Genomic DNA, 14,576 nt, shown 5'->3' on the forward strand with positions numbered 1-14,576 from the left:
AATTCAGTCTAAATAGCATGTACATTTACTGATTACCTGGAACTCTGACCTTAACCTTTTGTAACTGGAGACATCCAGCTGCTCACTCTGCCTTGCACTCCTGATGTCTGATCCTGTTTCTTTGTGCTCACCCAAGACCCAAGCTGTCTGTCCTATCTATGCTTGTCTGCTAGACTTGTCATATGCTCCTCATACTTTACCACAGTTACCACATGTTACTTCCTCTTCCATTTTATGGTAAGTACTGGGCTTAGTCCTATCTACCTTCAAACAGAGACAAAAATGTTGGTTTTGTCTTCCCTACAGCTGTTGCTTCTCTGAGTAATTTAAGTATTTGAGACATTTTGTACTAGCATTCATTCTGCATGGATTTTAGCTGGTAATAAATTAACTTTGTGGCAAAAGGAAACTCAGAATTTCTTATAGCGGTGCTTCAAATGTTGCTTTTTGATTGAGAGGACCCTAGAAATTCTAGGTATATGCAGAGATTAATAACTACTGCTAACTCAGCTTACATGAAAGGTACAATTTAGCCTTGTGGCAACTTCAAAGCAGACTAAATAGCTGTACCAGAGTGAAAAAAAACCCAAAACAAAATAGAACAAAATGGCAAAAAAGTATTCATGCCAGATACAAGTATTTTGCTATACAAGTCAGAAATGTAAATGGCTAATACTAAAACATTCCAATAAAAATCCTGAGTATTTGTGTGATTGCACATCCTAGCATCTAAGAAAATTAAATAAAGGTTGAGTAATCTTGACAGTATCACCTGCAAATCAATCCACTGTTGCACAACTCATTAAATAGCCATTGCTAGGTAAACATGAGGAATTTTCACAACCATGTGAAACTTTTTTCACGTTTCACTTTTTAGACTCCATATCACACAGTTATACTGATTTTTCAATACACACCTATGTGCACAGATACAGAATGAATATGTAGAGGAGAGAGCCGCTTCAATGGCAATGCCAGGGGTATGCACCAGAAGTGCAGCCAAAAGGAAACTCCTGTGCAGAGATTCCTGAAAGACCTGAAAGGCAGCAAATACCTGAAATTCCCTACACAGTTTCATTCTGTCTCACCTATGCACCAAAATTTTATCCTCTTTTTAAAAATTTGTGCCCATGATTCATCATTCTTCACAGACACCCCAATTATAGTGTTCTTTGAATGAATGCCAGCCACGGAGAAGGTGGCAACAACTGTGTGCGGCTGAGCCGAGCTGTCTTATCTTTTGTTTAGAATTTTGAGAACTCTAAACAAAAAAACCTTAATGGATGGTGTTTTCCTTAGTTCAAATGGATGTAAGATCAATACTCTCATGATATAAGACTGAATATGGTACTCCTCACTCAATCTTTATGGAAGAAAAATTCTCATTGCTCTGAAGTAATTTCCTGAATAACAACATCTGGAGAAGATGTGGCAGAGATTTAGCCCTCTTCTTTGTTTCAAAATCATTAGTGACTAATTAAGGGAAGGAAGACATAATCTCTTAATTTTCTTTTATAGAAGGAAGAGATTATGACGGATCAGTTTAGCTGTTTCCTGCTTGGCTACGGAAACAAAAGCGACCCATTTACCATTTCCTCAAAATGTCCATATAATACCAAGGTCAGGGAAAGATTAAGCAAAGCCTCGGAAGAGTCTCCACCCATCCCTGTGCTTTCCCTCACCTTTTCCACTATCTCATAGTCCATCTTGAAAGCCCAGAGCTGAAGCCTGGCGGAGAGTTCGCTGATGGAGGAGAGGGTGAGAAGGAACTGCTCAGCACTGCCCAGGGGGACATCGGGATTCGCCAGCTGTGCCTCCTGGATCTTCTGCTTTTCCTCCTCGGTGGGGATCATGGTCAGGATTTTCTGTACAGGGAGCCAAAAGGCAAGCATCAGTGATGGGGCTGAGAGGAGTGTGAGGGCTGGTGGCTGTGTGATCCCACAGCAGCCACAGAAAAAGTCCTCAAGTCCTTGGCTGTTAAATTAGGACAGCACAGTAGCAACCAAGAACTAATCCACTGCACGAGGAAGCAAAACAAGGACTGCTATCTCACACCCCCGCACTTTGTTGAAAAATGTATCTGGATTGAAATTTTTATTTTTTTGAAATCTGTATTCAGTAGATAGTAAGTGGCTAATCATAGGATGAAACACTGAAAGACATGAAAGGAAATTGGTTAGGACTGATCTCATCGACTTTCATATGTTTAAGTCAGAACTTAATATCTTTTGGTAAATTACATATGGAAGTAAGGGTAGAAGGAGAATGGTTTTGTGGCCTGTGATTTACAGCAAGTCAGACTAGATTTTAAGGTCTCTTAGCCCCAATATCTACAAATCTTCTAGCACACTTGTAAGTATACAGGAATAACTTGAATAACTCCCATCCCTTGCTGTCCCCATAATTCCTTACTTTTTTGTTCAGTCTGTTTTGTTTTTCTTATGAAACATGGAAACTATTGCAGCTTACTAGGTCATTCCTAAGATTTTACCCTAACCGTCAACTTCCCAAGGAACATGTATTGAATCTAAAGCTGAATTATGCCTTGCATAACATATGGTCTTTTTTTCTTTTTATCTGAAAAAGGATCTCAGTATTTTCAGTTTCTGCTGTCAGTGTGGCACAAAGCATTTAAATTTTCCCTTAAAGTAATGAATTTTACAGGCTTGTTTAAATGTGGCAGCTTTCCTTATGAAAGTATTGCTCTCTAAGGTATTGCTTCTTAATCAGTTTTTAACACAATAAATGCACTTCAAAATAAAAAAGAAAAGCAAAACAACACAAAGGCATCAGATAAGTTGAGGTCTCTACCCTACTGATCAATGCCTCCTTAAAGCAAAGCAGATTTTTAACACAACTTATGTTTATTCATCTCAGGAATGACATGTTGTTGCTGTAGCCGTCTATAATGATAGAGGCTGTTTTGTAGGGGAGGAGAGAATAATAAAAATACAGCCAAAGAGCTATCAGACCTGCCAATCCAAACTACAGCCTTGTTCCAGCACTGGATATAGCCAATTCATCAAAGCAGCACAACTGCCCCCTTCCAGTACCGATAGTTTCCCTGGCTCTTTGTACAGCACTGGAGCTAAGTGTGGATAGAGAGCAAGGGACTTCTCTTGGTCAATCAGGCAAAGAACAAGAGTTAGGCAGGCAAATAATGTTCAATTTGTTGAACTGGGACTCATTTAATTTCAGCCACAGCATTTCTATTGCTGTCCATTTTCCTCTGTTGACTTCCATAAACATTAATAAAGAAGCATTTTATCTGTTAATGCTGCCTTTCTCTCTTGCACTTTGTTACAAATGATGACGACAACAAAAAGCAGCATCCTTGCTTGGACACAATAAATTAATATCTTAAGTAAAAACAAAAAAAAAAAGAAGAGGAGGAAAATCCTTCAACACACTCTGGTGCTTATCCTTAGCCTGAAAAGGACTCCTTAGAAAATATTCTGATGTACGTGTGTTTCAACTAACAGCATTTGTGTATTGATTTTGAGATGTGCCATTCATCCATCCATCCATCCATCCATCCATCCATCCATCCATCCATCCATCCATCCATCCATCCATCCATCCATCCACCCAGACGTGCTGAAATCTGTAACTTGGGTCATACCTAACATAAAACTAGATTTCTAATTAGCTGCTTTATGGTCTCAGTACTGAATAAATACTCATGTAAAAAAATCTGCAAAAAAAACCCCAGACTGAGCCTGAAACTCATAAAGAAAGGTGCTTTGCAGTGTCCCTTGAAGGGGTCAGACATATTAGTGCTCACTCCTCTCTTCCACAACAAGAGGAAGACATGCAGTCAGCTGAGACAGGGCAGCTTGCAAATAGCATCATATTGGACATCCATACATGGAGAGTTTAGCAGTAGCCATGTGATGGGTGTAAAAATGCTTCTGATGCATTTTTGAAGGCTAACACTGCAGCAGTATTCTCAACTGCCTCCTACAAATAACTAGGACTTTTGGCAGCTACCCAGAGATCCCACAAGTATTTTGTGGTGGGGCAATGTCTTCACTCCAAATTTTACACTGCTTTGGGGCATTTTAAAGAGAGCAAAGAAACAGTAAGCTTTATTTCCAAAGGGACTCTCCTCCTCCTTGGGCTTTATATAAACATCACAAGATAGATGGAGCTGACAAAAAGCATTCAAGTCCAAGTTCTGCAAGACTGCTGTGCTGCATACCGTACTATGTGAAACAGGGGACGCCAAACAAAAGAGCCTGTGCTTGTGGTGCCAGCTGCTGAGGATCAGCCCTGCTGCTGAAAGCCATGCCTTGGTGGGGCCAGAGCTGCTGGCAGGTCTCACACCATCCAGGGTGCCAATGCTCCCATGACAACAACCCACAGCAGCACTCCTGACCTGATTGGGCAAATGATTCTGATCCTGCTGGGCATCATCCTTGGTGTGCCCCTGAGCAAGTAGTGAAATGCTCCTCTTCTTGATTTCCACTCTATGACTAATTTGAGCCATTTATTCGGTGCTGGAAACTGATGAGTACACCATCTGCCACTTTACTATTATTTTAGTTTTTATTTCTATTATTTTTTGAAAAAAAAATCCCTAACAGTAAAAGTAGCATAAAATCACAGCAGGGCAGAAGGTTACTGGCACCTGATGTGACCATTAAATCACAAACAGCTTAGAGTCCAATCATTAGTTCATATTGCTCTTCCCAGTACACAGAATCCCAGAGTGGGTTATGTTGGAAGGGACCACAGTGGGACTAATGATCCAAGTTCCCTGCTCAAGCAGGGCCATCCCAGAGCACATGGCACAGGATTGCATCCAGATGGTTTATGAATATCTTCAGTGTGGGAGACTCCACAGCCTCTCTGGGCACCCCATTCCAGTGCTCAGTCACCTGTACAGTAAAGAAGTTCTTCCTCAGATTCAGGTGGAACTTCCTGTGCATCAGCTTCTGCCAATTGCTCTTGTCCTATTGCTGGGAACTACTGAGAAGAGCCTGGATGCATCCTCTTGACACCCTCCCTTCAGATACGTAAATACTCTCAGTTTGCTCTTTCCCAGGCTGGACAGGCCCAGCTCCCTCAGTCTTTTCTTGTGACTGAGGTGGTGTCAGCAACCTTCAGGTCAATGAAAGAAGAACTGGTTATCAATAGTGTGAGAATATGCTCATATTCTCTAGTACATGTGACACATGTATTTCACCTTCATGTATTCTCATACAACTGTTTGGGCCACAGCCTTATGTTTTGAGGAAAATATGTGTGCAAATAATCGAGGAAAATAAGCAATTTTTGCATGAGATAATGGACCCCAATTATTCTGCTGCCAGGCTCAGCCACCTGCTTGAACTTTCAGCAAAGGCATCAAACCACTTATACCTCAGGATGGCAGATTCCAGGAAATAATCTCCAAAAGTTCCTAAGAGGGAAGACTTTCAAAAGCAACATATGGCTGAGGGTGATGGGCCTTAGTGTGGGATGCAAGGAAACACCTAAGCAGTGATGGTGAATAGCCCAGCCTCTCTGAGGAAATTAGGTGCTTAAGTTTTCTCTTTCATGAGATACTGGGGCTTCTCAGTGATGGTGAGGTTGCAGGGGTGTCTCATCTTTGGTGTTTGGTTTCACCTGATCTTACCAGGTGAACAACAGCCAAAGAAAATAGTAACTCAAATATCTGTTGTTGTGTCCAAAGCTTTCTGGGGCTTGAGGACCACAAATACGTAAGTTGCATCACCAAGTACATGTTAGTGAGTACTTCACCAGATATCTGACAGGCCTCAGAAGACAATCCAACACCCTGAAAGGTTCTCTCACATTTCAGCTTCCCAGGCAGCTGTTAACAAGACCCATTGCTGGTTCTCATTACCTGCTGAAACTCTAAGAAAATGTAACAGCATCTGAAGGTCAGAACTTCATTTTAAGGGAAGCTGCCTGCACTAATTTTATTACAACTCTTTCAACAATGATCTAATTTTTAGAAAGAATTACATCTAAAATGCTGATGACCATCTCTGTAAATCAGGAACTGATACCATTGCCTCAGTCAGACTACTCCTCTTCCTCAGCTCTCTACAGAAATACATGAACATGTCATTGCTGGTCACAGACTGCAGATTGCGTTTTGGTTTGCTGCAAGGAGAGAAAGTGTGGCTTTTTTTTAAAAATTTTTTAAATAAAGTGTGAAACAGTTTAGGGCTGTGATATGCTGCCTGTGAGTCAGCAAGGAACCACTGAGGCCGTCCTCTTTTCTGTCTAGACTTGTGAAAAAAGGTGTTCTTTCAGGTCATACAAGCTAGCATCATTTGAAACATCCCATCACACTCTTACAAAGCATTAGACAAATTGGAAACTACAAATGTTGATGCACCATGTCAATGATCAGAATAAAAATATAAATACCTTACTTGTTTCCAAAAGTCAAATTTTGGTTTTTGTTTATACATATCACCATCTGGCTTTTTAACATCAAGCTCTCATTTCTTACCCCTTTTTACACCTCAGGGCTACCTAGCCAATCCAGATATCAATACTTCAAGCTATTTATTATGGGTATGCAGGGTGTAGAACACTTGGGTATGGAGGGTACAGCACACCCAGAGAGATTTTTTTTCATTTCAAAGGTTTGTTAAAAAGCTATACCTACTAATGCAATCAACATTGTGTAGCATCACAAAGCCATATTGTAAAGTAGAAAACAAACCCTGCTAATTTCCTCACAGCATTACCCTAATTTTAGTCTGCTAAATTACCCATAGTCTTTGGTATTAATTGATTTTGGTCCACATTTCCTTACTTAGCAGCCCTTTATAGAGGGTTCCACTCACTTCCTTCTCTAGAGACAAGCACCAAGGACTGGTTTATTGGACTCCCTTCTTGCAGTTGCCTCTGATACATAAAAATTAGGTGCCAGGATTTTAAGCTTGCCTCTTTTGCTTAACTCACAGCAAGACCTCATCCATTGTAAGGAGGCAGTTCTTTATTCTGCAGCGAGCTCCAAGTTTTTTGAACACAATGAATGCCAAGTTTTCAAAGAAAGGAAAACACAAACACTTTGGCAAATGTAAGGTGGCAAAAATTAATTTTTTTTTTGCTGGACTGGCTCATGCTTGCAAACACACGATCTGCATTCCTCTGAAAATACATTTCAAACAGTGCCTGCTTTGCATATTAAGTGGACTACATCTACTTTTCTAGTGTCATGGCCCCGCTTTCTGCCTTTTTTCTCAGCTCAGGGGTACCTAAGACCTGAAAATATGCAACATACTTAGGAATAGAGGGCTTTAAAATAAGTGAAATTTTTTTCCCCTTATTTATTTAAAGTTAAAAACTACAGTATGGATTACTAACAAGAACTCAATGTCAAAAGCAAAGCAGCATTCAGCAGATGTAGGGCAGCAGTGGAGGCTCTACTGGACCCAGATGATGAATTGGCCTATCATGAACTTGGGCCTGCAGCCCACTGCATCCCTGCTTGTTGCTAGCACTACTGCTGGCACTGCTTTAGTCCACTGTCCTTAAAGGAATCCTTTAGGTCAGTTTTAAGGCACCATTTAATCCACTGAGGTGCAGAACTAAAGGCACACACACACACACTCGCATGACAGTGACAATGCTCCTCAGCAAAGGACACAACACAGAGCTCACTGCCAAGGCAAAGGATGGTTCAGGTCACTTTTTGCACTGTAGGTGCTCTGCTCTTTGTTGGATCTGACAAAAGCTGAAGATGATCCTAAATTGTAGATTCTCTGAAATTTTAGCAGTGAATGTTATGTTGCCACTGCACACATCTCTTTTTCCTGTTCTCTTTACATATCTTTTCTGCTTACTGGATGTGACATCTCTTCTAGACAATTATTGTGCAGAAAGGCTTTTGAGTATCCACTGTGAAACAATTTTTTAATCAGGCAAATTGCATACTTTTTTTTCCATACCAGTCCTGCCTCAATCAACCCATAGATAAGCTATCAATTGCATTATACGGCAAATTGCTGTATTATCTGTGGGTTTTTTTATACATGAAGCTGATTCTTACAGTATTACTGATTCATTCAAAGTGGCTACCAATTACTTCCTGATGTTTAGATAGATATGAACCAGAAAACATCTACAAATCCAGGCTGAAACAACAACCTCCATTCCTTCTATGCCAACTTAAGGGCTAAAGCCAATGAACAGAAGATAAAGAGAAGAGACACAGAAAGCAAAGCTTGCCTACATTGCAGACCAAAGGGGCAGTATGGAAAACTGAAGCAGGGATCTGCTGAAAACAATGGGGCTCACAATAATGCATTTTTGTACCAACCTGTGTGCTACCTGGCCAATTCTGTGTAGCTTAATCCAGCCCTCTCTATCACTATAAAGGTCTGACTCTGTAATGTGCTGTAAGAAAAATATGTAATTTGGGATTGAAAAGGAAATTTGAATTCAGTGTAGGGTTTTACTTGATAAGAAGTAAATAAATATATATAACTGAGGGAAAAAAACCCACTTTTCTCCATGGACATAATCCTTTCCAACCTTCAAGACTTCATTCCTCAAACTGTAAAGTATCTGGGCTCTGCTGCACTTCCCTTTTCTCTTGGTTTCAAATACCTGAATGATCACATGAGGATTACTCACATACTAAGCTTCAAGCTGTGGGGACAGACCTCAGAGACCTTTTCTTTAGCACTGGGAAAGTATATTAATAGTGTACAATTTCCTGTTTTTTTGAATTCTTCAAATTGAAATCCACCTTCATATATATTTTACATTAAATTATGGGTTCCTGGCTGCTAATGGAAAGGCCACCCAAAGGAGGGTGTGGTAGTACAAAGCACAGCTGTGGACACCACATCAGGTGGTTGGCAGATGGACAGCCCAGAGACAAATGTAGGCAGTGGAAAGGATGGGCAGTGCAGAGCACCTGAAGCCAGAAAAGGGCACAATTCTAAGGAGACGATACCCAGAAGTCAATGAAGACTTGTCCCCCTTTGTCAGCCGTTTTATGTCGGACTTTGTAAGGAAACACTGCCTACAGCACTGAGATCGAACTGGCTGTGAGCAGGCTTGGCTGGAGGGGTACTTCTCTCCAACATTGTAAAGCTTAGTACTGCAGACTGCAGTGGTGGGTACATGGGCTGGGTCATGAAAGAATTACTGGTTTTAGAGTGATCTGTCACCTTCATCAAACGAGTAAAATATGCATATAGAAAAAATTAATATAGCTTGGGGAAGAAATTATGTTCTATAGGGACAAATCAGCCCTTGCCTTCTAACTAGAAGGATCTTTTGCCTTAAGCATTTCTTTTGCATGCAACTGTTGGCAATACCATTTTCATTCCAGGAAGCTTTTCTCATTTTCTTTTGTAGTCAGCAAGGTGGAAGTGGAAAGGGGGAAATAATGAAACACAGTGCCAAACCACAAAAAGGTGACTGTGAATTAATATATGACTTCTGAGAGCCACTGATTGAGATTTGTAGTTGTGCAGATTACTCTTACTAGATGATACAGGCTTATTGAAAAAAAAATTGAAATGAATATGACCATAATGAAAAAAACAGTGGAGCCAAAGGCTTCTTTTACACTTCACAGAAGAAAAATGTTTTGATAAAAAAAATAATAAACAGAGCTCATCTTGGATCTTGGTAAGAATATCTGCAAAGTCAAACGTGTAGTGGTAAAAATTACATCATCTGTAATCTTTATACCAACTGCTTTTCTTCAAACAACAGTAACACAGAAATGCTATTCTGGGCAGAACTAGTCGCTGTGTTTGTTTTCCATTAGATATACAATCTAGAATGACTCCAACAGCTAGCTGGGCATGAAATTTATTAGACCCTGTTCCAGTTGCATCAGCCCTAGTAACTCACTGCCTGGTTTTGCTGCTCACAATATTTCAGTCAAACTTCAGATAATACTCTGAAAAACCTGACAGGAATTAACACCATTGCTACTCAAACAAAGCAGATAATCCATGATCACTAAGCATGCCCAGCCTCATGATACTTCCTGCTTCCGAGTTCACTACACTGGTTTCACAAATTTCAACACTCAGACATGACATAATATGCCCCCTTCTCCTTCTTCCATGACCAGTCTGTCCTGTACCATATGCAAGTTGAGGAAAAAAAGTATTGAAGATGCAGGCTTGAAGATATTGACTGTTCTTTCTTACCTCTATTCCTTCCTTGTTTAAGGCATATTCATCAAAGTTCAAAATAGCAGTCTTGATGGTGCGGGGAGGGGGCAGCACAGTCAAGCCAATATTAATGGCATTGCTCCGCTTTGAGTCCAACACAATGATCTCCTGTCGCTTCCCATCTGCAGCAGTTTTCTTGGTAAAGAATAGAACAAGGTCATTATTCTTCTGATCTGTTTTATAAAGACACTCCTTTCACTAATGACTTCCCCCACTCAAGAAAGCTGACATTAAGTGTAAGCCTAATTTATTTTTAGGCATCAAAACAAGCTGAATTCTTGTAGTACATCCTTATCTTATCAACATGAGCTGCCAGGATTCAATCAGAGATCTGAACACTGCTGTGCAAAGCAGAGCTAGTCTGACACAGTGCTCAAAAGGGCACTTTGGGGCAGGAGCCAGTCTGAAAAATACCTGAAACTGCCTCTGCCAGCCCAGAGCTCTGCTATGCAGCAAGACTGGCCAGCACAGGCCTGCTGGGGCAGCAGCTGGGCAGCCAAGGGACTGCAGGGCTCAGTTCCCTGTTGGATGCACCAGTCTGGACCCTCTCTCACTTGTATGGCTGGCTGAGAAACAGAGTAGTTACCACCCAGCAGCCAGCATTCTCCTGTGTTATAAATCCACCTCAGACACTGGCAAAGGAGCCATAGGTGCCTCTCTGGAGGCACTGGCTTGGTTTTCTGGTCTTTGGCTGCCAGGGAAAAGTTCTATGATCTTGCTGGTCATGATATGTCTGTCAAGTCCTTCATAGATGCAGAAAAATTTCAACCCTTGTGCTTTTTACAAAGTTGTATTTGAGACTATCGGTATCCTTGGATCTTGCCTCCAGAACAAATAACAATAAAATCACAAAGGACTGGCAACATATACTTTAAATTCTGTTCTCAAGTAGACCCAAGGAATTTTTTTCTCTGTCTCCCCATCCTTATAGTTGCAAAATGTGAACGAACTAGGCAAGGTGACTCAAAATCCACTTATATGGCATAAAGTAGTGTTGAATGTGGTCTTTGGTTTTACACATCAGCATGACTCTCTTTTTCTCGCTCATCATCCCATGCTGGAAGGTGTCTCTTTGGTAACTATGTATGTCGTGCTGGGTAGCTGAAAGGTGAGAGGACTCTGCTCCTCATACTTAGGTTTTTTCCTCCCTCTGCATATATGTCAACATTGTAAACATGTTTTCTGTGGTTCTTCTGCCTTTTCCCTACCAGAGATGGGCTGAGGAATGCCATCAAGCACAGGAGTGTAGGGAGAAGTCTTGCACTGATGTTATTAGTCTTTGATCTCTTGTGGATTTGGGGAAAGCCCGGGAGGAGACTTACTAGTCAAGTCTCAATCTGTGCTCAGGATTGTTTTTTAGACTACTGAGCTTTGTCCTTCACTTTCTCTGGGTCTGCACCACAGCCACCGAGACACTAAATACCCCATTCCCAGGCGTATGTGCTGTTTTTGAATTGGAAGTAAGTAAATATGATTTCATCAAAGCACCTCCAGCTGTGGACAGGCCATAATGGGGAATGCAGCTGCATCATTAAAAGGATACCTTTTTCTGGCAGAGCTCAGAACCTTGCTTGCACAGGAAGAGGTTTGCCCACTGGTTCCTGCAGCCTGCTCAGCACCTGTATGATACCACAGCCCTTTCATCATACCAGAGCAACTTTTGTGTGCACAAGGGTCTGAAGGCAAGTGCTGTTTACAGGAATTAGGGAATACCACGTATATGATCAGAGAAAGTAATGAGGGTTGTTTTTTTTAAACTTAAAAAGAAACAACAATTTTGCAGTAAACAGAATAAATTTTAGGAGAGCAAGGATAACATTTGTTTTTGATGTTTTTCTATCAGTTCTGTCAGAACTGATCTTTTCTTAACAGCTTGAAACTATGCCCAAAGCCTTCCTGAATTTTCCCTTTTCTAAATAATAGACTTCTCTTTTTCTTGGGGAGCTACCTGAAGGATGTGAGATGCAGCTCCTCCTTTAATGCAGTAGCTTTTACTTCCCGAGCCACTAATCACATTCTCAGGACCACAGTTAGTGGCCTAGACCACATTAAAACGAAAGAGGCTTCACCAGAGACTGCTTCCTCTTGAGTTTGTATTGCACTAAGCCTTTTTTAAACCACCACTTTTTACCTTGTCCTTTGGAACACAGAATTACACAGCTCCAAAGAATTTATGCAGAAGGGAAAAGGCCAGAGGAAAGGAGTTAAATTTAGGCTTCCCACATCTGGTATGGGTAAGTAAGCCTCAAATCTTCAGCTCTGTTTTTAGGCTCCCAAGTCTCACAAGAGAGACATGTTCATTTGGGGGACACAGGACGCTCACAGCCGGGATCATTGTGATCCCTACAGTGCACACACTCCCTAGCAATGAGTTATGAAAGACAGATCAGCTGCACAGGGCATGAGTGCAAGTAGGTATTTTCCAGAGCTAGAATTGCATATGGGATATAAAATGTTGGGGTGGTAACCCTTTTCAAAAACAGGGGCTGAAGAGATTTTAAATCCATTCTTGGGATGATGTCTGAGTTCCAAGACATCCTTTCCAAATAAATAAAAGGATGAAGAAAAGAGAAAGATTTTACGACTATGAAATTTACTACCTTACCACTAGGAAAAGAATTGCTTTTTGTCTGCAGTGAAATTGCACAGGTGGAAGTGTCTGTTAAAATAAACTACAACTACTAATTTCTACTACAATAGTTGGTGACTTTGATCTGTGCTTTATAAATTCAATAACAGAGTGAGTTAAAATGCTTGAGAGGACAGCAAACTAGTGCACTTGATTTTACATTTTAATGCGTCAGTGAAGTGTAATCCCTGAACTTCTCAATGTTATATATACTACATTACTATGTGTAATTACAAAGTAAGTACAAAATACAAATGTATCAGGTAGTGTAATCTTTGGAAAACAAAGACTTTGCAATGTATTAGCAATTATAGTGAATTTAGGCCTTACAAGACCTAACTGGCCACATCCTCTTGCCTCTTTTGAAGACTGGGTCATCCAGATAGATTATTTAAAACCTATTACCATCCCACAGAAAGTGATTTGCAGTCTGATGAGAACATAGTCTTAAACATGCCTCTTTGCTTTAATTAATATGGGAAGCAGAAAAAAATTAAATAACTTTTCAAGTGGTCATATAAATAAACGATTATATTATGAGTATCAATTCAGAAATATCTTCTGCCTTTAAAGTTGTAAAAGTCTGCATCAGTAGTGCAGAAAAATCTACCTTAATAGTGAGATGGCTTTTACATTTTTTAAAAAATTTTATTTTATTTCTATCTCAATTAGCAAGGATTTAATACAAGAGATGTAAAATGGAATCGCTCAGCTGACACTGACTTTTCCCAGAATATCTGTATGCAATCTTTTTCAGAAATTCTGGTCCACATTTATGGCCGGTCTTGGCATTCACTGAAATTGCAACAAATCCTTTCAAAAGGAATGTGTCTAAGCATGTGTACATGAAAACAGATTCCTTCCTTTTTCTCTCCTACTAATTTTTATGTCTGTGGGCACATGATGGATCACTATGTCCCACAGATTATACATGAATCAGCAAAATAATACTTTCATGCAAAACCAAGTGGATGGTAAAAGGGCTGAACAACAGCATTTGATTGAGGAGTGTCTGCATGTTTTCACTTCTCTTCACAGAAAAGTAAACACTTTGAAGTACTTTGCCAAAATATCTGCTTTGTTCAGTGGAGTGAGAAGGAAGGAAATACTACACTGGTTCGGAAGGGATACCTGATGACTCGTTCTATTGGCAAATATAATGCAGGGTGCTTTATTCTAAAAAATAAACCATCTGCAACTAAAGGTGCTCACTAAACAATATCAATGTCCAAGTTTCTCAGTGTGGCATAAATTTTCCTAAAATCAAGAATCTCCTCTCACAGACCCATCCCCCAAAATCCTGTATTATATCCTACACTTTTAAATACACTTTATTTTATTACAGTCTATTGTGTTTAATGAAAAACTTCTCGTGGGCCAGGAAGTAGCTGTTTATAGCTGTGTGTTGTGGAAATCACAGTGAAGGATTAGAAACTGGAATAAAATTGGTTACAGCTGTATGAGAGATCATAAGCACAAGATAGAGCCAAGCCCCCCTTTATGCACCCTGACTTTGCTTTTTCTCTCATCCTTCTGGACTGTTCCTTTCCTATGCACCTACTTCCATCTCTTAATATGAAATCTAGAGATTTGACTTCTGATTTGTTGCTCTGCACTCTCTTTTTTCAGCTGAACCAACTGAGCTGTGAGTCAGACTTTACGATATTATAGCATAAACCTGTTTTGGATTGCAGCCATTGGACAGGAGAAACTAGACACAACGGGGAATGTGCTCTCTGGAAATAAACCAAGCAGTCTGGAAAAATCGAGAGCTATCC

At 40.3% G+C, this 14,576-nt stretch overlaps 1 protein-coding gene across 4 annotated transcripts in view; it reads right to left on the reverse strand.

Moving 5' to 3' along the window:
* FHOD3 (formin homology 2 domain containing 3) overlaps positions 1-14,576 on the reverse strand; it is a 372,140-nt gene that overhangs the window by 46,037 nt on the left and 311,527 nt on the right. For all 4 annotated transcript variants that reach the window (XM_084215776.1, XM_084215777.1, XM_084215775.1 and 1 more), the window contains 2 exons: positions 10,146-10,304; positions 1,683-1,865 (listed from right to left, as the gene is read on the reverse strand). In XM_084215776.1, the coding sequence (XP_084071902.1) occupies positions 1,683-1,865; positions 10,146-10,304 (342 nt within the window). The remainder of the gene's footprint in view (positions 1-1,682; positions 1,866-10,145; positions 10,305-14,576) is intronic.

This window comes from Fringilla coelebs, assembly GCF_963513975.1.
Source record: "Fringilla coelebs genome assembly, chromosome: 1".
NCBI lineage: Eukaryota > Metazoa > Chordata > Aves > Passeriformes > Fringillidae > Fringilla > Fringilla coelebs.